Genomic DNA, 23953 nt, shown 5'->3' with positions numbered 1-23953 from the left:
TAACAATACTATCTCACTGTTCTACCTGGTCCATACTTTTCCTTGTAATTCCTTTCTGCTTTTTCATAGCGTAAGTGACCCAATCTGACTCAAATTTTAACCTCCTTAGTTTCTTCCGAGTTTCCATAATATGTGAATAGAGATGTCATTCAAGACACACTGATATTTTTTTGGTTTGTAGACTATTTTCCTTAGTGTTGTTAAAGGTTCCTGCTCCAGATTGCTTTGTTTTTAGATTGCTTCACTTGAAATAAAACACTGTTCTGTCATGTCACAAGCAGCACCTTTATGGTAAATCAGAGAGAGAAGCGTGTTCCTGAGAAACTGGCTACTGAAATGCCTCAGTTTAGTTCACGCTAGGAACCGTGCGCTATCCTAATGCAAGGGCTAGTTCAGCATTGTAATAAACCCTGTTGGATGTATCAGATGTCAGCTGGATGTTAAAACAGAGGTGCTCTCTGGATTTGGCTAACTGCAACAATTATTGTTCTCTTTTTTTTTTTTTTTAATTAGCATTTTTCAAAATCTTGATTTAATGGTTGAATAATTCATCTTACTGTTCAGCTTATGTGGATAAAAATAGAGGAATTAATGTGAATAACTTCCAGCCAAGTAAAAATTCTACTAAATTGTTTTGTTCTTTTTTATTAAAAAAGCAGAGTTTTAAATTTCTTTTTAAACACAGTAAAACTTAGATTTTTCACTAAAGTATATTTGTTGCTTTGGTTTAGTCTGTCAGCAGCTAGTCCTCTGTCTTCTAATACCTGCAGAATTTTCAGTTTATGTTCTTGTTTCTCAAAACCCAGAACTTCTTTCAAGGGGACTATAAATGTTTTAATATGCAGATTTTTATTTTTTTTAGTGGTCTGTGGCAGATGTTCTTGACATCATTGGCTCCAGGAAATAAGTTAGATTATTGTTTGCTTTGACTTCTATGTTCATTTGCAAGCAGCTTTCATTTAAAAAAAAAAAAAAAAAAAAGAAAAAAAAAGTCAATCATTTGTTTTCCTCTTATAGTCATTTGTTTCTGGAAGATGCAGAAGATGAGTGGCTTGATAAAATGGTGTTGACCAGTTCAGCCGTTAACAATATTATCTTTAAATAGTTTTTAAATTTTTTTTAGTATCTGTCTGTAGAAAATTATCATAGTAAAGCTACATATCCTGCGGGTGTGTTCTGGAAAAAGATTATTCTTATTCCGATGGGCACAGTTTCAGCTGACATAAATCAGATAGGTAAGTGTGTGTGATGGTTAGGACTGTATTTAGACAAAATAATAATAATTAGGTTGGTGCGTGGTTCACATTAGTGCTATAGGTTTAGATCCAGAATTACTTAGGTAGGCAGGAGACACTGTATCCAATTCCATAAAGGCAGAGTAAAGAGTAGTGAGCTGTAGGTCGGGTAGGTTGCTGTGTGGAGTTCCATTCTGGATGTTGACGTTGTTGCTGCTGCTGTTCTCCATCTGGCAGTGGGAAGGGAAACACTGGGAAGACGTTGGGGATGATGAAATGAGAACTAGGGGATCCACAGCTAGGCTGTCATCTTTCAGCTCCTCCCAAAGATTTCCTATAACAAAACAAAATGGATTGATTCAACTGTCTTTATATATGCTTTTTGAAACACTGTTTTACAGGAGAAGTCGGTAATTATACAGTTGTGTATGCTGTATGCGTAGGTACTCTTAATCACTTGTGATTGAGAAAGGAAAAAGATTTAGATAGTGATTGTTTGTCTGTCTCCATAATAAATTTAAATCTGGGAGAAAGCAGCATTAGTTTAAGAAAATTATTTCACTTGATAATTGGCAAGATTCTGTTGCAAATGTATCCTTAAGAAGTGTAACTTCTATTTGAAAAAAACCACTGATTTTGAAAGAGGAAATTGCCTCCGTTATCTTTATAAGATATGGAAGAGTTAATGGCACTTTACGGGGCAAATCTGCAAATAATATTACTTTACAACTGGCCTTCTTGTATTCTTATGGTGTAGCCTCCTCTAAATTGCAAACTAAATTACTGGATGTGTGATTGACCTGACAAATCAAAAGATCTGAAATGTTACTTTTTTCTCAAATGTACCAAAAAGTTTATCATCTTTCCATTGAATGTGCATATCAGAGTGAAAGCATTAAATAAGTTACTGCAGGAAGGCTGAATTTTTCATATTCATCATTGAAGATTTCTTCAGGGGGGCGGTGGCAGGGAGACTATTGCTCCAAAGCTGTACCTACCATCTGCAGACTATCAAACAGGATAATACTTAGCCCTTTTGCTAGAAGAAGTTTGTTTTTGGGTTTTTTGTGTGTGTGGGTTTTGGTTTTTTTGTGTTTTTTTTTTTTTTTAGTATGTGTGTGTATATAATGACTTTGCTCCAAGTGTGCAGGCCTTGTCTTAAGTTCTAGGTTCTCTAATTTGATATTTGATAGTTTTGTAAAGAAAGAAAGTAAAAAGCTTAGATAAGGTTAAATAATCTAAGGTAAAGGGCAAGGACAGAGGGAAGTTGGAATTGTACCATATTGGTGAAGCATGCAGAATATTCATAGTACAAATGAGCATACTCCAGATTAACTGAATAAAATGGAAAGAGGTTCAGAGAAATGAATGGAATGTGAGATCCGGCTGCCTGAAAGAGGAAGAAGCTGAGGATTCAAAAAACTGTTGTTAATCCTAGTAAAGGAATCTGGCCATGGCAGGATTGTGGAATATTTGTGACAGTACAATGGCAAGGCAATTGCATTTGCTGAGTCATGTAGATTATTAAGACTGTGTTTTTTTGCTCTATCTTTTAGGTTGCTTTGCGTACCACTTTTTGTCTGTGCAGGAAGGCAATTCTTGCGTGTTATTTGGTGCAGCAAGAGCTTTATCATCTGGAACCCACAGGTTTTATTTTATATGTATACATACATAAATATATATATATGCACACATGTAAACCTGTTGGGTTTTTTTTTCTTATTTTTGCATGGAAAGCTATGTTCTTAGAGTTCAAAATCCTGTCCATTCAGGATGATTCAATTCTGTAATATCAAGAACTTTACTGTCTGCATTACATGACTAAGTATTTAAGAACACACCTCAGAAAATATAATTGTTCAGGGTATAGGTCATGTGAATGCCTTGTGAAGGAGTAAACAGCATTCTTTTCAGCAGAGATGTGGAAGGTGTTTGAATAAATATTGATAAAGAAAAATGTTAAGATGTTAGTTCAATCAAACTTATTTCTCTTTGTGCCCCTCATGACAATTCTCTTGATATGCGCTAAATAGTTGTGCTTGAGTAGTTTTTGGTGGAAAATGTCTGATTTAAAAAAATAAATTCTAAATACTGTATTGCAGTATTTAATATCAGCAGTTGTACTCAAAAGTAAGCAGTTTTTTAAACTCTGGATGTAAATCTGTAGCTTTCTTGGGGAAACTTTTTAAAGATACGATGCAAAATTCCATGTTGTGCAAAATAATGTAACCTAGTAAGCTGGTCTTTGTAGCAGTGGCAAGGACAAGTAGATAAAAAAGGAGGACATAAATGCATCTTATGCAGGTTGGGATGCGATGTAATAAGCCTGACACTACAAAATAAAAATGCCTTAGATACCTACCTTGGAGATCAAAATCAGTCAGGGATGGATTAAGAGCATCGATATCATTGCTGAGATCTCCTTCCTGCATGAGTGTGTCCTGCATTGTCCTGGCTGTGGAGTGCTCTGTCAGCATCTTCACACCACAGATGGGGGGGGTCTGCGCCGGCAGTGGAGAATCCTGGGTGATGCTGGGCTGAGTTCGGAGTTCGCTTTGGGTCTCCCCAGAAGGAAATAGGGTCTGAGGGTCAGGTGACCGTTGCATTAATGTACTTGAGATTGGAGGAAAACCCTGTGGTGATGTATAGCACGCAGTTTGCTGCCCCCCGATCAAATTTGGTAATGGGCTCTTGACATGTAGAGCTCCTGATGCGTGGATGCTATGTAATGGCTGTGGTATACCCGAGGAAAGAGAGGGCTCGCATAAGGAATGGGACTGGACTGCCATCTGCCTGGAAAGGGATGCACTTGCAACACCAGTCGGACTGCAGGACATGATTGAAGATCTCAGCTTTTCACTTTTGTCGCCTATCAGTGTGTCAAGTTCTTCTACAAAACAAGAAAAAAGTCCATGACTGACTTACTCCTAACAGAGCCATAATCTTCATAGCTTGCAGCTAGAATTTTAGTGTTCCTCGGGAAATGGGTGAGTGGAATGGCAAACAAAAGTGCTAGCTCATATACGATAAGAACTCCAAAAGCCTGAAATGCTTTTCTAAATTATCATTGCCAAGTGAGTATGTAATAAATTGCATTTCTGTGTTTAAAGGTTGGATACTTATCAGTTAACTTCAAATTTTAATCTATAGTGCTTATTTTGGTGGTGTTTTTATCTTAAAGTTTAGTGAGATGTCAGAGAAAGTTTTCTTGGTGAAGCTTCTTTGTGCCTATTTGGAAGCACTCCTGCAAAAACAGGTCTGATTTAATTCTGCTTTTTAATTTTTTGTCTTGTTTTGCCAATCACTTTATAACCAGGAAAAATTCTTAAGTGCTTTCCTAAATCATGTATCAATTATCTTATACAGCTTGGTACCTATTACAAAGAAAAATTCTGGGGACCACTGTTTGAGAACTAATACACTAACATATTACCGACCTGGCTTTGCCATACTCTTCCTTACAGCAACTGGGTCTTTCCTCTTCCATTTCTGAAGTTCCTCCTGCATCTTATCAATTTTGGCTGGATTCAGAGCCCACAAACAGCCTTTCCGAGAAGAATTGCCCGACTTGTTTTCAACTTTCTCAAAGCATTTGTTCAAAGATAAGTTGTGGCGTACAGAATTCTTCCAGCCATCTGGAGCTGTCTGGAAAAACAAATCCAATCTAAGAATGGAACTTCAAGAAAAAAGAAAAAAAATATATATTTCTCTGTTTTGACTGCTGAAATTATAAGTAATGCTGTTTAGATTATACTTTCTACAATATGAAACTTGTACGTTAGAAGTAAGCCACAAAAATGTTACAGTCATGTTGTGCGGGAAGAGAGGAATCAGATAAAATAGTAACTGATCTTCTAAGCAAGAAGGTTGACCTTATCAGAGGGGCTACTGAATTTTTAAGAGTGAATTTGCAAATCACAAGAATTCAGTGTGTAAATAATTATATTCTAGAACTGTGAACTAACAGGAAATCTATCTTAATCTATTTTGGAACACCTAGAAAAATGTCAAACACTTAATTGAAGGACTACGTGCTGCTTGGACTCAAACTAAGTGTCCAGGCAGACTTCAAAAGAATTTTAGCATGCTACTGTAGGTGTAACTTTGTGTGCTAGCCAATTATGTAACCAAATGGCTTAATCGCAAGCCCCACAGGTGAGATACAGATTTCTACATCTGATCACTGCATCTTTTTGCTTTGCATTTATTTTTAACTCAGTAGTGGAAGCTGGAAGGTTCTTTAAACTGAACAATACATATAAGCTTCATTAAAATGATTCCTCCATTTTTATTTAGGCTGTTTCTGATCAATGAGGGAAACAAAATTCCCTCCTTTCCCTGAGGACAGTTTTGCATCCAACTGCAAGAATGGAAAGAAAAGAAAACCTAGTGCAAACCCTCTGTTTATGCGATTTAATTTTTACTTTTTTTTTTTTCCTGATTGCTTGTAAAAGAACTTTGAAAATGAATATTGCTGCAAGGGATGAAGAGGGAAATACCCAGCAAAATGGCCATGCTCATATTCTGATGGGAAATGCCTGTTTGCTTGCTAGTCTGAAATATTGGTCTTGAAGAAATGGCACTGTATCCTTTTATTGCATATAAGTTTTTCTGGTGTTTATTTGATTTCACTCATTTCTGCTTACTTGGTCATGCAGCCAGAAGATACTGCCCATCACATTAAGGCTTTGTAAATTAGTATGCATGTTCGTATCAGAAGATTCCTATAGTAAATTCCTGATGTATCACTCCCTTGCTTGTCTTTTCGTGGGTACTGTACGATTTGTTGCATTTGTTGCTATTTGTTGCATATCTGAGTAGAACTGTCTTAGCTCATTGCCACTGCACTATAATAATAAAAAAAAAAGGGGGGGGGGGAAGCAGGAAAAATGACTTGCTGCATAATGGGATCAACCTGAGAAACCCAACTTCATTGTAATAGATGCAACTGCTAGTCCAGCTAGACTTCCCCTGTCATTGTAAGACCAGTTAAAAAAAAGAAAAAAATTGTAGCTTTACCTGTGCCAGTCAAATGATATTCTTTCCAAAAGGTCTGCATTTGCAGAGATGAGAAATCTCAAGAGAGAGAGACTTTAGAGCTCATCGGATTACAAAGAATGATCTTCAGTACTAGTGTATGTGAGGCCTTTTTTCTTTTTTTTTTTTTAAGTCAATTTTGGATGCTTTTTCTTTTCTTGTTTCCAAAAAATCCTCATCTGTGTGTCATAAGAATTAAAAGAAAGTAAACAACTCTCTGAAAGGTGGGTGAAGTTGTCTATGTGCCACTTCATATTCATGGATGCAAAAATATTTGTCGTCATAATTGTTTATATCAACCACAGAGAATGATTGAACAGAGAGCACAAGAAATAAATATGATTTTCCTTAGTCTTTTTAAAGAGGTTAAAAATTAAAATTTCCCTTATGCGCATTAAGTTTCCTTTCCATTCTTATGCTTTATTAATAGGGATCCTTCTCTCATAGAAAGCCAGCTTTTTGATGGTTTCTCTAATTGTTGCCTAGTGTAACAGATTTCCTCTAAGACCATCTTTTATAAATGGACTTGTGTCCATTGTTGCTTTCACATGATACGCCATGAATTTTTGAACATAATTTGACAGGAACTCTACTTTTTTCAGGAATGTAAAATCTGTTCTTTCCTAGCTTGTTGTGAAGGACTACCTTGTGGGTTAAGGTGTTAAAAGCCTTACTGAAGAATTTGAGGGTCAAATTTAGTACTTACTTTCTTCATTTAAAAAAATTAATTAGTTGTGGATGTCAAATACATGTTATTTACTAAAAAAGAAACTATTTTCCCTTCATAGAAGCACAGTTTCTACCCTTCTGGCCCACCTGATGTCAGCATTTCACTATTCTGTTAGCCAGTCCCATAGGTGAGAACATGCATTTCTATTTAAAAAAGAACCCAACAAAAAACCCCTTTAAAACTCTTTCTGCCATAGGGTAATACTAAAGATGATGAATCATATTTTCTCCCTTGCAGATCATACTCAAGTTGCTTTCTGGCTGTTCCAAAAGTAAGTAAAACTGTTCCTCCTAGGTAAGCTGTGTACTTAACTACTGAATAAGCTGACCTGAAAGAATATTCAGGTTTCTTGCCCTGCACATGAGGCTACATATACCTCTGTCCGTATCGAGACAGGATAATTAGTGTTTCTGCTGAGCACCAGAGAAGATGGGAGTGGCATGTGTTTCTCAGAGGTTTTCAGAATGTGTGGGGGTGTAAACTGTGAGATAGTTTTAGAAACGTCAGAGCAAAAAGTACACGGATTTATTCTGGCGACTGCTGCCAAGAGCTGAACAGGTTCTTGTATTAAACTTGGTATTGCTGAGCAGCGAAAAATAGTCATTTACCTAGGTAGGCCCTGAAGGAACACTCTGGCGGTGTGTTCATGTTAAAACTCTGTCACCATTTTTTTAAGTTAACATTTGATTGTCTGGTAATGAACTGAGCTTTGGCTACTGAAGTTGCTCTCTTATGGTTGGAATCTCCTTGCTATGGCTCGTTTCTGCCATTGCTGAATTCAGCATAGCGTGGATGAAGCTGTGTGGAATTTGACACTGCAAGAGAATACTTGCTGCTCTAAGTTCCATCAGACCACAGACCTTTCTAACCTCTTGGACCACTGGCAATAACTCCAATTAACAAGATTAAAGCTTTCTGTTAGACTCACTAATCACTACAAAGAAAGAAAAGGATGACAAGCAAAAAATATTATTGTACAGACCCATTGATCCTGACCGCCTCTTGAAGTTTAAAGAGTTCAGTGATCTTGCAAAACCCTTTCTCTTTAAATCTAGGTCTCAAGAGAAGGGAGAGGTACATCAAAGAGTAATTCAACTTTAGCTGCGTAGATGTTTTTTTTAGGACGTAGGAGTTGGATTGCTCTGTTTCAACTAGAAATGAGATTGTTGCATCATAGAAACTAAATTTGCTGTGGCAGCGAATACAAGTTAATTTGACTAGGCTTGTATCATCTAATGTCTCCCAGCAAGATTCTGTGTACACTTGTACTCTGTTTCTCTCCAACTTAAATTGCTTCCCCTCCCCCTAATGTATCCTGCTATTTAGTGAGTTCTGGTAGCAACAACAAAATGCTCTTTGCTGATTTTTATATTACTTTACCTTGCTGAAGACTCTCCAAAAAAGGGAGGATAGAGGATATTAACTTTTGCCATATATTGATAATTCTGTGGGCTGCTGTAAAGACCAGAGGTAGACAGGGCTTAGTGCCTGCCAGCATAATATTTGCTTGCTTATTCTCCCCTGCTTATTTTAAGGATTTTTGGGATGGAACTATTCAATCATTTGACTGTATTTGTAAGTAAAATGCAAAAATAAAGCTGTCACAAAGTAGTGAATGTTCCAGTAGTACCCCCTTGCAACATTCTTTTTCTATAATGCATATGGCAGCAGTAACCTCATTCTCATTAATTTTTAAATGAATTAAGAAAAAGATGACGATCTGGGAAAAAAAAAATAATCCCACCACCAAAACCCACTCCCTGTGGAACAGGCAAGTTTTGATAAGTAAGGAGGGAAAAGTTTAGATTAGGTATAAAACAGTTATTTAAAACTGTGGTAGAAGTATATCGACTGTACAGATGAGCATATGCATACACACATCTGTATGTATACACACACCTATCTATACACGCTTACACACAATATATACAATACACAATATTTACACACAATATATAGCTGAGGAAAGGATGTCTGTCTCCCTAATGTTTTTGCTGTGTCAGAGTAACTTTAACTTCAGGACCAGGAAGGTGACACCTGGCAGAGCCACAGCCTTGTGTCTGAGGAATTTGTGTATGTTGGCAGCAGCAGCGTTTGGTTTGCAAGCTGCTGATTAATTTTATAATCAATTGTGTTGTAAGACAAAGGAGAATTAATTCAATTGGTCTGATGAATAAACGTGGACATGCCTGTAAAACTTATTTTTAATATTCCCACCTCTCTGCTTGAAACTCATGCTGTTTTTCTAGAAAACAGTAATCAGATAAGAATGTATTACTTTGCTGTAGATCGCATGATTTGTGTGTTATGCTAAGAAGCGTAGTTCTGCAAAATATCAATTTCAAGATGTTGTGGCCCAGAACCTCTTTCACAATCCTCAAACTCTTTTCCTTTGGATTATTAATATTTCTTGCAACTAGTGGTAAATGCATGGAAAATAGAGTTAATACTCTGTTAGGGACAAAATATAAATCTTGAAATTTATTCTTGTTCTGAAAATGAAAAAAAAATTACAGCTACTATGTTCTTGTCATGTGCCATTCTACCCTTCTTCCTTTCCCTGTTTAGATTACTGTCGTTACTTAATTTCATGTGTGTTTAGCCTAAAAATCAGTTGTGTTCCTGTGACTTAACAAAGTTAGAGTGCTTCAGATTTGTTTCAGTGGATTATGACCAGTCATGTTGTGATGGGATACTTCTTGGATTATGATGGTAGGTTTCTTTATTTTTTTCTCCCTTCTCTTGCTTGTAACAAATAATAGAGTAGCTAGTGGTTCCTTTGGGAGGAAATCTGGGAATATAGAAGTGTGGTGGATCCTAACAGTTCTTCCTTCATAATAATGTGTATTCTTTTTCTCTGATTACTGACAAGTTCAATTTTTCTTTTTTTTGAGGGCATTATTTATCCTCAGTTAGTGTCCAAAACCATTACAAAATTGTATCAGAATATTTATGTTTAGTTATTCTTAGTGTTCTTAATACAGAGGTTTGAATTGCCTTTCTGTAGCTGCTTTAAATTTGATTTAATTGGCGCATGTTTATTTGCAATAGGAAACAGGAGAGACTCATGTTGCTTTATGTTCATTTTTGGGCCTTGCTAACAGTTGCAGGTCACCTGGTCTGGACTTTTAGTGAGATGTTTTTGAAGAATCAGCAATAATAAAGCTCTGTGAGCAGCAGTTGATGATTCTATTATAGCTCTTTTTAAAATCTTAACTGTAATCTTTCTGCTCTTGGATCATGCGCTGACTAATCTCTTTCCACCTGCATTCCAAGTGCAAGAAACCACTCTCTTATACCATGGATTTAAATTTCAATAGTATCTGCTGCAAACCATACACCCTTACCTTCACCAACATTACTGTGTAATTATGAGCTTAGTACCATTTATCACATATTATACTTTTCTTTGTACAGTGCATGCAAGTGATGAAGTTGCCCAAGACGGATATCCCAGCTCCAGAACAGAGCAAGGTAACCTTGAACCTCTGCTTCCACATGAGTCTGGAGGTGCTGTTGATGGCAGAGGAAGCCACAAGACCAGTTCTGCCTGTATTTGAGATCTGAGAGGAAGAAATGGATGTGTTTTTAAAAATATTTATCCTTTTTATGAGTTGTTAGTGAGGAATGGCCACTGTTATCTGCACAAACTCAAAGTTGAAACAGTTCTTAATATCTTTTTGTGTTAAATATTACCACATATCATGTTCACATTTCTGCCTAGGCCTAAAATGCTGGGTAGTTTGTGATCATGAAGGTATAGAGTGTGTAATTGATTTCATATTAATCTACTAAGAAATTATCCCTTTTCATAGACTGAATCCCCTCCCTTATTCCCTCTGCTGCCAGGTAAGCTTAGAGAGAGACTTCCCCCCTCTCCCTGTGGAACTCACCTTAAAGTAAGGAAAGTGTTCCGTCATGAAATTGTAAATCTCACTGACTGGCAAACTCCCTGTCTTGCTGTTTTTGAGTGCCATGAAGATCAGGATGCTTTAGGGAGAGAAAGAAAAGTATTTTAGCCTGTTCTGCTTGACTCCTCAGAAACTGAAAAAAAGACTATTTTTCACAGTGCATGTAATTACTCTGGCTTTCACTGTCATAGCATGAATACTGATGACGCTTAAGGTTTCCTCTTGGTTGTTTATAAGCAATCTCCTTACAGTGCTTAACTTCTAGAGGTAATTGTCAAAGCGCATATAGAAGGTCCAACCTGGGTTTAAAATAAAGTAATAGAAAGTGGAATCAAGACCACAGCCTTCAAATCCTGCTAGTGCGTAGTCATTTAAGGTTGTGTTTGAATGCTTAAACTGATAAAGGCCGCCAAGAGAATATCAAACTGACAGTGATAGAAGGTATAATTAAAATTTAATTGTCTGATCTACTTTGTTAAACTGCTGTTTGGGGGCTAAACCTGCGTGGTGACTGGCGTATCTGATATGTTTTCTAGGCATTTCCTTGTCCTAGTAAGTGGAGAAAAAAATTAGTTTTAATACAGGTCCTGGAAAAGACAACTAAGTTTGATTAGTCTTGTGCTGATTAAATTTGCAACAGCTAAGATTTTGTATTAGAGCAACGTCTAGCTTTTGTGGGGGTGATCAAGACTGTTCACATGCTTTACAACATTTCATTTCCCTCTGCCTTGGCCCCAGAGTCTGGAACATCTTGTGATTCATACAGACAGGACAGAGCACACTGGGAACAAGACAAATAAGAGTAAGCATGTTATTGCAAATTATGCTGGAAATAGGCCATGGGTAAACAGTGTATTTCCTGTAACATTAGGACTTGAAAAAATATTTTATTACCTGTAGGAGTAGATGGGTTTGGGAAATAGAGGCTGCTGGGATTCTTGACTGCTTTGAGGAGCAATTCTTTGGTAAGGGTAGTGTGAAGAAGTAATATAAGTCACAGGATAGCTGCCTCCCGAGGGATACTGATGATACAATAAAAGAGATGTTACTCAGCTTAGCAACAAGCTCTCAAAAATATTTCTCTCTTATTAACAGTATTAAACTATTTAGTTCTGAGGATATCGTCCTCTGCTTACATTTAATAGCTGTTACGCCAAGTCAGACCTAAAGTCTTTCTAGCATGGTATTGGAAGACATTAATATTACTAGTTAATGCTTAAGACATAGAAGAAACAGGGCATGTGTGAGGAAGAACTCGCTGGTATGTTGGCTGTTACCAGATCCTGTTGCAGTGTGTTCCAAATTGAAGTATGTGTAAAAAAAAAAAAAAAAAAAAAAGTACTTTCTTTTATTATTGCCTGCTATGCTACTGCGTTCTTGTGAAAAATGGGAGTAACTGTACCCTATTAATTGTCTCCAGATAATTAATAATTTTATAGACCTAAAGCATATCTCCCTTCGGCCACCTCTTCTGCGGTTGAAGTATCTTAGCCTGCTCAGCCTCCCCTGAACATTGCACTACACAGACAAGTAAATTAATGGTGTAATTTTATTTATATAAATAAATAAATTAATTAAAAAAACAGAATAAAGTACTTCAAACAATGTGCACCATAGAAAAATAAGCCTATCAAGTAAAGCCACTAAAAATATAGGACAAAATAGGGAAGTTTTGACCGAGCCTTATTTGATTTTGTGTGCTGTTTTTTTTTTTTTTTTAGAGGTGGAGAGGGATACAACAAGGCAAAAACTCAAAGTGTATAAAATCTATCCCAAGAGAATAGCATCCCAAAGCATCCATTCAATTTGCTGTTATCAGGCAAGGCAGTAAAAAAACAAACAACAACAACAAAGGCTTTAGTGGATGGCATCAGAATATATATTAAAGTGAATGTACTATTATAGAATAAGTTAGTAATGTCATTCCAGGGGTCAGGAGAGTGGCATATGAGACATTTCTCATAGGTGGTTTTCATATTGCCTGACTTGTGCTGAAGCTGTGAGGCTACTCTCTGTCAGTTCCCTCGTAGTCAATGACAAGAAACAGGTTTCTCCAAGAGGCTGGGAGTTTAAGTGCTGTTCACCACCACCTCAAGCAGCTTCTTTTTTTTTTTCCCCATTTTCTATATCAGGAAAGCTAAAAAGAATAGCTAGGACACCTAAAATCAGATAGTGTTTATGCTACCCTCACCCCACCCTTAGGGACAAGCAGAATGCTACCTGAGACTGAAATGCTAAGCTAGCTCTTCAGGAGATCTCTAAGCCTCTCCAGACACGCTAAAGAAACGTCTGGCCTATCCTGCGATCACCAGGATAGAAATATGCCAATGCAAAAAAAAATAGGTGAAAGAGGGGAGATAATACTTATAGATAGCCTCGATTGCATCAGAGTTTCTGTAGGTTTGCTGTCAATTTTTTAACACAGCAGTTGGTCACATATTTTTCTTTTTCAAATTACAGTTTAAACCTGCTGGCAAGCAACTTTCGAGAACAAAGAAACACTACCCTGCTAAGGTAAGATACCATCAGTTGGCTCTCCATGAGGCAAAGGCTCCCACTGAACTCAGAGCTCAGTGTGAGAGGAATTTCTGCCTCTTACAGATGAATCTTTCCAGATGCCAGGGCTAGGGCATGGCCAAAATTAGGAGCCATGTCATATGCTATTACAAAATCTACCTGCATGCCTTCCCTAGTACTCAAAGGTTACTGAGCCCTGTTCTAGTCTTTTACTGCTTACCTCTAGAAGTCCTGTGTCATGATGTTTTTATGGTTCCTCTTAAAGATTATAATGTAGCTTTTGAGACTTGTTGGGAAAATTTCCTTGGTAATTAGTTCATATATCTCCTTAGTTTCTTACTGTCATTCCTATTTTCAGACCAATAGCTTCTGTTGCTCTTGGTCTTTGTCCCCTTAAAATGCCTGTGAGAGGTTATCATGTGCTTGCAAAATGTTCATAGTTTATTTATTCTGGATTCTGAATAATTTATTTCAGTTTCTCAGTAATGTTATTGTTGTTGCTTGAGTTTTTGCCTGTTTGCTTTTATCTTTCTAACATTGAACTGCCTGAAATGGAATGTGGAAAAACATACTGAATACACTAATTTGTTTGCTACAGTAAGCAGGGTGAAAGAAATGAGATGTACATAATTAATCATGTCCTGCCTTGTTAAACTAAATACCGGGCAGAACTGCAGTCTCCAGAGCAGCTGTGAACTAATTTCCATGTGCAGTTCTGTGCTGCCTGCTTTGTTGCATTGTGTGCAGATTTTTCACCAGAGTAGAAAACCAGGCAATTCATACAATAATTTTGATTTTATTGGTTTCAGTGGCTCTTTGAAAGGAAGGGATACTAAGATGGAACTGGTTGTGGTGTCATCACCAAAGGCAAGAACTGGGCGTTTTAAGGATTATTTCTGTTTTATTGGTTTCGTTATTCCTTTTTGAGGGAACAGAGGCTGGGGAATGGTCTGGTATGACAGGCTTGAGCTGGTTTTACAGTCGCGCAACTGGCATGAAAGGTGTCCGTGTTTTATGGTGGGTGGGTAAGTGACTTCAGAAGTGTTTGCTGTTTCTTTCAGGTCAATAAGAAGTAGTTTTTCCTTATGAGTCATCATTTGTGTTGTGTCCAGCAAAGGGGAAGGTGAGGCCTTTTTATCATTTGGACAAAATTAACAAAGGAGTTGATCTCTCTCATCCCGCTAATGAAAAGTGAGGTGTAGCTTGAACATCCTTCACTTCAGCCTAAAGGGCCTTTTCTCTTGAGTGTAACTTCCTGGTGATTTAAATTGCTCTGCTCCATTCAAATTTGAAATGTAAGGTATTAATACTGGAGCTGCCTCATGCAAAAGATGTTATTCCACTTCTTCTCAGTCTGGTATCACATGTTCTTTCATTTCCTAGTGTCTGATTATGGCACACGGACAGCAATTCTACTAGTTATGACGTTGGCTGCTTATACCTATTGTTTTTTTCTGCTGAGTAGTAGAACATGGTGCCATACTTTTACTACAGTAACATAAAGAAGCACAAATATTGAAAAGTCTAACAGAAGCCTGCTGCATGTAAGAGATCTGTCACGCTGCCAGGCTGCAGGTGGATGGAAGACTTTCCTCTTGGTGCTTGTCATATCTTGCCTAGCAACTCCTAGAAGGTGTGTTTCAGCTGTAACTTTGTACGTTTTTTGAATGTGGTTAATGCCACTGTATAGTGACAGTACTGGTATCAAATCAGCAGTGACAGGGGAAGGGTGCCTGCTTCAGAATGAATAAAGAAATTTAAAAATATTCAAATGAATTAGCAAGCTAACTGGAGTTTCTGCTTGTCCTGGTTTCGGTTGGGATAGAGTTAATTTTGTTCCTAGTAGCTGGTATAGTGGTGTGTTTTGGATTTAGTATGAGAATAATGTGATAACACACTGATGTTTTAGTTGTTGCTGAGCAGTGCTTACACTGGTCAAGGGCTTTTCAGCTCCCCATGCTCTGCCAGATGCACAAGAAGCTGGGAGGGGACATAGCCAGGACAGCTGACCCCAACTGGCCAAAGGGCTATTCCATACTGTATGGTGTCATGCTCAGTATAGAAACTGGGGGGAGTCGGCCAGGAAGAGTGATCGCTGCTCAGGGACTGGCTGGCTGTCAGTTGGTGGGTGGTGAGCAGTTGTATCGCTTGTTTTTTCTGGGTTTTGTTCCTCTCTCTCTCTCTCTTTGTTTTCCTTCTCATTATTATTATTATAAATTATTATTATTTCAATTATTAAACTGTTCTTATCTCAACCCACGAGTTTTCTTACTTTTGCTCTTCCAATTCTCTCCCCCATCCCACCGAGGAAAGAGGGTGAGCGAGCGGCTGTGTGGTGCTTGGTTGCCGACTGGGGTTAAACCATGACACTGCTAAAGCAACACACAAACCTGACATTTATACTGTGTGTGAGATGTATGGTGCTGTGGCACACCCACAAAGTCTGTACTGCAGTCCCAGTGGGGAACTAGTTTATATTTGCAGCAGAGCTTTTGTGGCAAGTTAATCCTTCATCTGGGCCCCTTTTCTTCTAAAATAACAATAATAAAAATCAATCAACTTGTAAGTTAGGATGGTAGTGTAATATCACCTTTCTTTTTATTGTATTTTAATTTTATTATTACCTTTTATCACTTCTATTGAGTTTTAGACTAACAAGAAAAAACAAGTAAATTAATTATGATGGTCTTGATAAGAACTTAAAAGATAGTTACCTTTTTGCCACATTATAGTGGGGGGAAATAAAAAACGTTCAGTAAATTCTGGCTAGTGGAATGTCAGAGTGATAGGTAAAAGAAAAAGCCAGGAGTGAGTTTATTCTCTAGCCATATTTCCTGAATCAGTGTGGGAGAACTGCTTCTTTCTGTTATCTATGCCTTCTCACATCTATTTAGCATCTGTATACTTCTCAAGCTTTACAAGGCTGCCTGCTGAGGCCGGGGGATACAAAAAGCCCTTTATGTTGAAACTATTGGAACTTCAGTAGTAGCTGGATGCCCTAAGCAAATTGATCTGTCCTTGTGCAACACCTAGTTGGAGAAGAACCTCTGTGCCCCTGAGTTCCTAAGCTGATTTAAATACAAAGTCCAGTTAGTGGACAGGGGCCAGCCACAGCTGAGGGAGCAGTAAGAGAGAGATGACAGTAATAGGAACCTGATTTTACAAGTTTACTTCATGCAAGTTTTGGTTCTTGAGGGTGCTTATTGAGCTGCCTTGCCACACCATCCTGTTGATCATTTTAACTGTCCCAGACACTCGAAGTTCAGAAAGGCCGTAGAAGTCCCTGAAGCTCTCCAAGTGGTTGATACAGTTAGTGCCTATTTTATTCTTCCCTATATCTGAGGGGTTATATACTCTAATAATGAGACATCTTCCTTTAAGTTTCAGTAGACAGGTGGGGGATTTATAAGTAGAAATACACGCTTAAAAATATGAAAATCCACTACTGAGGTATGGAATACTTTTTCTTCCTTAGTAATGTTTTACAAAACTCTAACAAATGAAATTCCTAAAAAGCCATCTGTGGCAGATGATTTAATTTTATCAGTGGTCATAAAATTCCAACATATGTCTATTCTTGTTCTTTATGGTCATTCAGCATCTGTTTTCAGAAGTTACTTAAATTTCCTCTTAAAGAAAATCATGCCAAAAATAACCTTTCTTTTTCCTCATGAGGGACTAAATCCTGATGATGAATGGTATGATTACTATTTTAATGACTCAGACTAGTAACAACATATGAATTAACAATCCCAGTGAAATATCATACGGCAACCTGTTTTTTGATTTCTCTGCACAGTTTTAAATCACTGCTCTGTTAGTCACACTTTTTTTACTTCTTGAGCAAGTTGAATGAGGTGGTACAGTTGATTCCACAATCAGTCATCAGTCACTGGGATCAAAGGAGTTGTAACTCAAGTGTGAGCTTTTATGTTCAAATATCTTATATATATGAATTTCCTGTAAGTTTAATTTAATTCAGTTCTAATGGTTGGGAGTTTTGGTAGTTGTGCTATTTTTGTATATGGATTTCTGCCTATATATTTGAAAAATCCGTGCTGCCTTAATTTCACCTTAAATAAGTTTCGGTGTTTGTTTGTTTCAAATAGGGTGTTTCAAGCATATTTTTATCTCCTCAAACGTCTCTCTTACTGAAAACTTTGTACATTACAGATAAGTGAGCATAAAAGAGGAAAACTTCAATGCATTGAACACCACCACCATTTATATCTAAAGGAAATTATTTAAAGACATTTCAGAGTCAGGAAAATTGCTTTCTGTAATACACACCCTTCCTCTATGCCAAGTTTTCAAAACTCAGTAGACCACGCTCGCTAACCTCTATAAATATGTACTAGGATCACATGTAAGATTAAGGTCTATATGTATGATTTTTACAAAGATACTGTATGTATACTGCTTTGAAAAGATGAACTGATGTGTATTCAAATGACATCTAAACACACTGAAGAAAAACAAGGTGTCAGTTACTCCTGTGCGTTTTTGGTATTAATAACATAGTTACATTACGGAAGAACAACCTTAATATTGTGCATTCGCATGCATCATCAGCATTATTGTCAATTATGCTTCAGCTGAATAGTCTTTCACTGGGGATGATGTAACAGTCAAAAGATTGCAAAAGAGATGTGTGTGCCATCAAGCACAAGGAAAGCGAGCATCATCTTGCTGTTAAAATTTTTCTTTAAGTGTTTTTCTATGTTTGATCTGAATTTTAAGTATACAGTCACATATATTTATTTTTTTATTCTGAAGTTAAAGCACAGTTAATTCCCTGGGATCCTGAAATGCCAACAGTTACGTTACTAATTTATCTGGTTTCAAAGCCTGTTCTCTTGAGCATAATGGTGAAAATACAAATAAGCCGTACCGAGATTCCATTTTTACAAGGTTTTTTTTCTTTTTTTTTTTATGGATGACCATTTAAAAATGCATTTAGATGTGGTTCTTTTAAGATCTCATGTATGTATACAAACATGGCCTCGCAAACAGAAATTTAGCACGTATTTTTTCATCTGTCTTTTTGTATTATTACCATAACTACTATACCATTATAGTGCTAGAAATACAGGGGATTTGGGTCTACGTATTGTACTGACCTGATGGAAAGGATGTGAGGGGCAATACATCTGCTGCACTTGAGGCTGATAGCAATACAAACCAGGCTGCCCTTCCAGAGGGGATGTCCTAAGCTTGATGTCTGAATCCTGCTAGAAAATATTTAAGGAAAGAGTTATTAGAGAAAATACCTCTATTTAAAATAGAATAATTCTGTTAGTTACTGTTCTGATTTGTCTGCCATTATACTTACTGCTTTTTTGGACTTGATTCTGTCACAGTAAGTGTTACATAGAATTTGTTGTATATTCTAGTGGTACAAGAAGAAACATAGTTTCCTGCATTTATATAATTACTACTTTAAGAAAGGAAATCCCAGTCCAAATTCCATGCAAAGAGCAATTCAGAAAATGTCAGTTTCTGTTTATCTTTTTTCCCTACATACACAAACTGCATACTCCAGCTTTCATTCCTGAGTGTGCACATGCATCTCTCTCTCTCTCTTTTTCATATTCCTTGATTTTTATCTTGCAGACTGTCAGTACCTCAAGCTGACGCTGGAGTTTTGTCATTAGGTAGAGGGTGAGGTCTTAATGCACAGGAAAGAGGTGGCAGAGAAGAATCAAACTAGGCTGACTACTGAATTTGATCAAGGTATAGGACATATACTGAGAATGTGTTGTATTTCTGCAGCTGTGGAAATAAACATAGAGAAGTTGATCAAGTCTTAATTTCTCACAGGTCTGCCCAGCTAGCTGCCTGTCCTGGATTCCACCCAGGGCTTGATTCTGCTAAGGGCTCAGGCTCCCGGATGTTAAATGTTGCTGTCTTTTAGTTAGAATGCTGAGTGCACCATACGGGATGTGTGGTAACACTGTCTGCTTTAGAAGAGCAATTCAAACAAACTGCATGCTAAGCAGAGAGCTAGATAGAGCTCTACCTGGTAATAAACAGTGCAGGGAATGATGTGTCTTAAGCAGTGTCTTTATCTGCGCGTCTGGTGGCTGACTTCAGCTTCCCTCCCCCACTTAACATCGATGGCCAGGAATTCTCTTCTGAGAGCTGATGTCGTAGACTACATATTATTTCAAGGAACTAGTAGCACGTATCCTTCTGTTTTAAAGCAAGGCCATAATGACCATCTTTTATGGTATTGATTAGTGTAGGGGTACATACTAGACTTGTTTTGATATCCTGGCACTAAGCAAATGCCACATCCAGTATTAATAAATGTCCGTGCTCTTTTGGTGCACGTAAGATGAAGTTTTTCAGAAATGTCAACTTGCCAGCAGCGTGTAAACTATTTAAGAGCTTTGAAGTTGCATGCTGATTGAACCAGTGGAGACATTAACAAGTAGCCAGTCTTTTCCTTAGTCACACGTACTTAGTAAAGGGCTCCTGCAGTGCTAGCTTTACATTCTCTACATCTTGCAGCCCAGGGATTTGGGAAAAAAATGGTAATTTTTTTCATCAACTGCTTATAGGTTTTGCATTAAACTCATCTGACCTAGATGAGTATTTATCCAGGAAATAAGAGATTTAGATCAATTTCCTCCTTAACCTGAATGGCTTCAATCCCCAGGTATGTACCCTGACAACATCCCTCCATTCCCTGGTAAATTGTCTTAATCCAATTAAGATTTTTTTTTTTTAACCCCTCTTTCTTCTGGTAACCCTCGAATTCTTTGCCTCACAGCAATTTAGAACCAGTGGTTAGGGCCCTCTCCTGGCAGATGCAGACATTGTTTTTGTCTGCCCTAGATTATGAAGATAGGCTTTACACTTTGGATCACAGCAGAGATACCTTGTGGGGATACTGGAGGGTAATTTACTTTGTTTTTCAGGGATCTCTATGCTGCCCTAAATAGGCAGTTGCCTTTATCCAGTATGTGAATTAGCCCAGGTACCTTTACAGTGCACATACCATAAACAGATCTTATATTTAATTTTAAGCAGTACTGATGTCTTAGAGTTTCTCTTCTATTTGCATCCAGAAAAATGCAGGTCAGCCGAGATGTGGTAACAAATCTGATATACATGTCCTCATGTTTGAAAAAGACTGTTTTGTGAACTTCTGTCCCTTGAAAATACTAGTTGATGACACTACTGATATAAAACCTGTTGTCAGGAAGAACTTGGATATTTAGGATTTTTGTATCATGTCTAGTGGAAAATCATTTGTCCTTGTGCACCTTTCTGAGGACTGTTTTTCAGTAGGGAAAGGCCATAAAATAGAGAACTTTGACAAATAAATATGGATGTCTATCCTGAGCTCCAGCCTGGAACTTGACAAGAGACTAAATGTCCATGTAGTCACATTAAGAGATAAGAAAATAATTCCAAAAGTCTATTTTTGCCATTGAAAACAGAAAAAAAAAAAAAGAAAAGTAAAAATACTGACCATGACTTGTGAACTGTGATCTTGACCTGTGTTGCTGTATTGGAGGCTGTTACACCATGGTTGTTCTGTGGAGATGTTCGGAATGTGTGTAGGAAATGCCTCTGACTCGTCAGGACCTGTAGATCCTGGTAAACCCTCAAAACCATCGATGCTTCTAGCATTTTTGAAGGGTGAACCTTCTGGTGGGAGGGCTTGATGTGCGTCCTGGAAGACGTCTTCGCTGATCTGCCTCTTGTAAGGGTGAAAGGGGTTTCTGCTGCTCTTGAGAAACCTGTCATAATTTCCTGCAGTACTTTCCTCATAACTGTACCGTCTGAATTTTTCAGTACTGAAAGACGCTTTAAATTTGTTCTTGCCACAGTGAATTCCTTGGCTTGTAAGGTATCTCCCATGAATTTGGTCCTGGGCTGGAGAAGCAGGGCTGGGGCTGTGAGAAGACTCTGAACTCTTCCTTTCTGTCCTGCTGTCTGACTCGTATGGTTGGCAATTATAACTGGGATTATCCTGCAATGAATTATTGGCATTTATTTAGGATTAGTATGAGCAAATATTTTATTATTTTAATGATTTACAAAAAAGTACATTAAAAATATATTATTGATAAGAAGTATAAAATTACTAGTCCTAGACACCTTCATGCAGAGAAGCCCTAAAAGATCTAAAGGGTTTTCTGGTAACTTAGTATCCAAAAGTGTTCAAAAGTAAATTAATAAAAGCATTGAGAAGACTGAAGTAATCTTAATTTGTGGAACTATCTTGGAAAAACAGGACATCTTAGGTAACTATTGACTACTTGGTCTGACAATTTCAGGGAAAAGATGTATGATCAAGTGATGAAAGATTAAATGACAGGAATATGATAAGTGCAAGTCTTGTCATATACAAGTTTAGTCAAATGAGCTTGATCTCATTCTCTGATGGTGTTACAAGCTGCCAGATAGGTTGCTAGTTACATCACTTCCTTTCATTAACATAGCCACACTCATTCTGTGAGACAGGTAGGCTCTAGGCAGACATTTTAACCTTCTTCCTGTCTCATCTCCTCCCTTCCCTTTTGCACTTTAGCAAAAAGAAAATAACAGCTACTAAAGTGCTCTTTAATCTAGAAGAGAAAGGCTTAACAAGAACTAGTGTCTGGATCCTGAAGCTGAACACATTTAGCTTAGAAATTATGCGTATTTTCGCTGACATCAAGGATGAGTAACAACTTGGATGCCTTTTGAGAAGACATGCTTAAGTCAAGAGCAGGTTACTGTGTTCAGTGAAGGGGAAAATGTGATGTTCTGTGTTACACAAAAAGTCAGACCAGATATCAAGTGGTACCTTTCCTCTTCCCCCCCCTAAATCCAAGTTGGTCTTACAGTATTTTAGGAGAATAGGTAAAGGAATATATGCCTTCATGGAAGAACCGGATTTCAAGAAGTTCCAAAGGGAAGTTAGCGTAAAAGCCAGTGCTTCCTGCAGAGTGGCACATGGCACAGCTTTTTCATTCGTCTGCACATGGGTCTGTGTCTCAAAGCTATTAATGTTTTGTTCTGTCATGGATTCCTGCAGAAAGCAAATCTGACCTCATGACACTTTTTGGCTTCTCACATGAATGCGAACTTGCTCAGTTTGTAACTTCTTAATTCTTACTTCCTCGCTCTCCTCTATAGTCCTAATACATGTGTTTGTGATCTCTTGTTAAATAAGAATTTTAAAACCCCCCTACATTTAGTTATATAAAGCTGTGTGAATGGCAGTGCTGTCAATTCTCCACCTGAAATTTTCATAATAAAAGTATGACAATGGTTATGTTGCTGCTGTTTGATGAAAAGCACTATTCTCAGTTGTACTTTTGTTATGAAAGGTAAACGTGATGAATATATATAGGGAACAGGAGAGAGATAATTTTATTCCAAAAAAAGTCCCAAGGAATTCTGAAGTGCTTGAAGGTATCCTGTACTGGCAGGGAGTAGACAAAAAGGTTCTGATGTCTCTCTGTCTGTCTGCTTTTTTTATTTATTTATTTTAGAAACAGGATGAGAATTACTTTAAGTGTAGCATTTTTACTGGATTAGTAGCTGGATGGACTGCCTGTTTTGTTTTTAAAGTAATACGATTTTTAAGCAATCGAACAGGAAATTTAGCATGGAGCTTAAGGTTAGCTCAGAAGAATAACTCAGGTTTCTACTCTTCAAGAATAAAACTTTCAATGTTTACTTTGTTACCAGTTAAGTATACTGAGATTTAGTACAGCGATTGCTGAATATTATATCTGAACTTGTGCCTCTGAAGAAAGAGAGGCAGAACTGGGTCATCTTACTCACAGTTTGCTGAACTGGGGATACTGAATCCCCCTGTGTCTTCATGAGGTCTTGTCGGTCCCTTTCCAGAGCGTCCGAAGAAGAAAATTTAATATTAGATTGATCTTGGAGTAGTGAAACCATTACCAAATCCACGTCAGATAGAAACCCTGTTATGACAAAGTCAAATTACAATAAATATTTTCTAGAACTTAAACTGTAAAATAATTCATCTTGTTACATGCAGATGACTAGACAATGTGAGATATGCAGCGGGACAATAGCCCATCCTGTAGAATTCCTAATACAGTTGGGTTTTTTTTTAGCTCTCAAAGAAATGTTCTGTAGGTGCAATTACAATGAAGATGTGATACAGAGTTATATGGATTTACCACACAATTTTTATAAAAATAAGTCATTGCTTTGTTTTCTATAGGTTCATAAGATAATGAAAATGTATTGCATTGGGGTTATGCAAATTTAGTGATATTGCTTTACTGAGAGATTGTTATATAAATGCACCCCCATTGCTTTCAGTGGGACTATATAAAATAAAAGGGTTTTTTTGCTATCATTACTTAGACTGATGGTTACTACAGACTTGTATTTTAGCTTTTACTTTTTTATTAGTACCAATCCTGTCAGCCTTCTTGTTCTGTTTTGCATGATTAAGTGTATCTGAGATATGTAAATAACTTCATCATTCCATACCTATTTTTGTTAGATGTATCTCCTCTCAAGTTCCCAATCTTTGATCT

The 23953-nt window shown here is 37.4% G+C and overlaps 1 protein-coding gene across 1 annotated transcript; it reads right to left on the bottom strand.

The window, feature by feature from the left end:
* Positions 1-890: 890 nt before the first annotated feature.
* FOXN1 (forkhead box N1) lies at positions 891-23339 on the bottom strand. Its single transcript, XM_072882124.1, has 8 exons — positions 23220-23339; positions 20911-21414; positions 18551-18661; positions 11808-11935; positions 10896-10992; positions 4673-4880; positions 3598-4125; positions 891-1569 (listed from the first exon to the last, which is right to left on the bottom strand). The coding sequence occupies exons 1-8, from the start codon at positions 23337-23339 to the stop codon at positions 1301-1303; spliced, it is 1965 nt and encodes a 654-aa protein (XP_072738225.1). The 3' UTR covers positions 891-1300.
* Positions 23340-23953: the final 614 nt, after the last annotated feature.

Source organism: Ciconia boyciana, chromosome 17 (assembly GCF_034638445.1).
Source record: "Ciconia boyciana chromosome 17, ASM3463844v1, whole genome shotgun sequence".
Lineage (NCBI taxonomy): Eukaryota > Metazoa > Chordata > Aves > Ciconiiformes > Ciconiidae > Ciconia > Ciconia boyciana.
The sequence above is the reverse complement of the archived record's forward strand: the minus strand, read 5'-3'. Positions and strand labels throughout refer to the sequence as shown.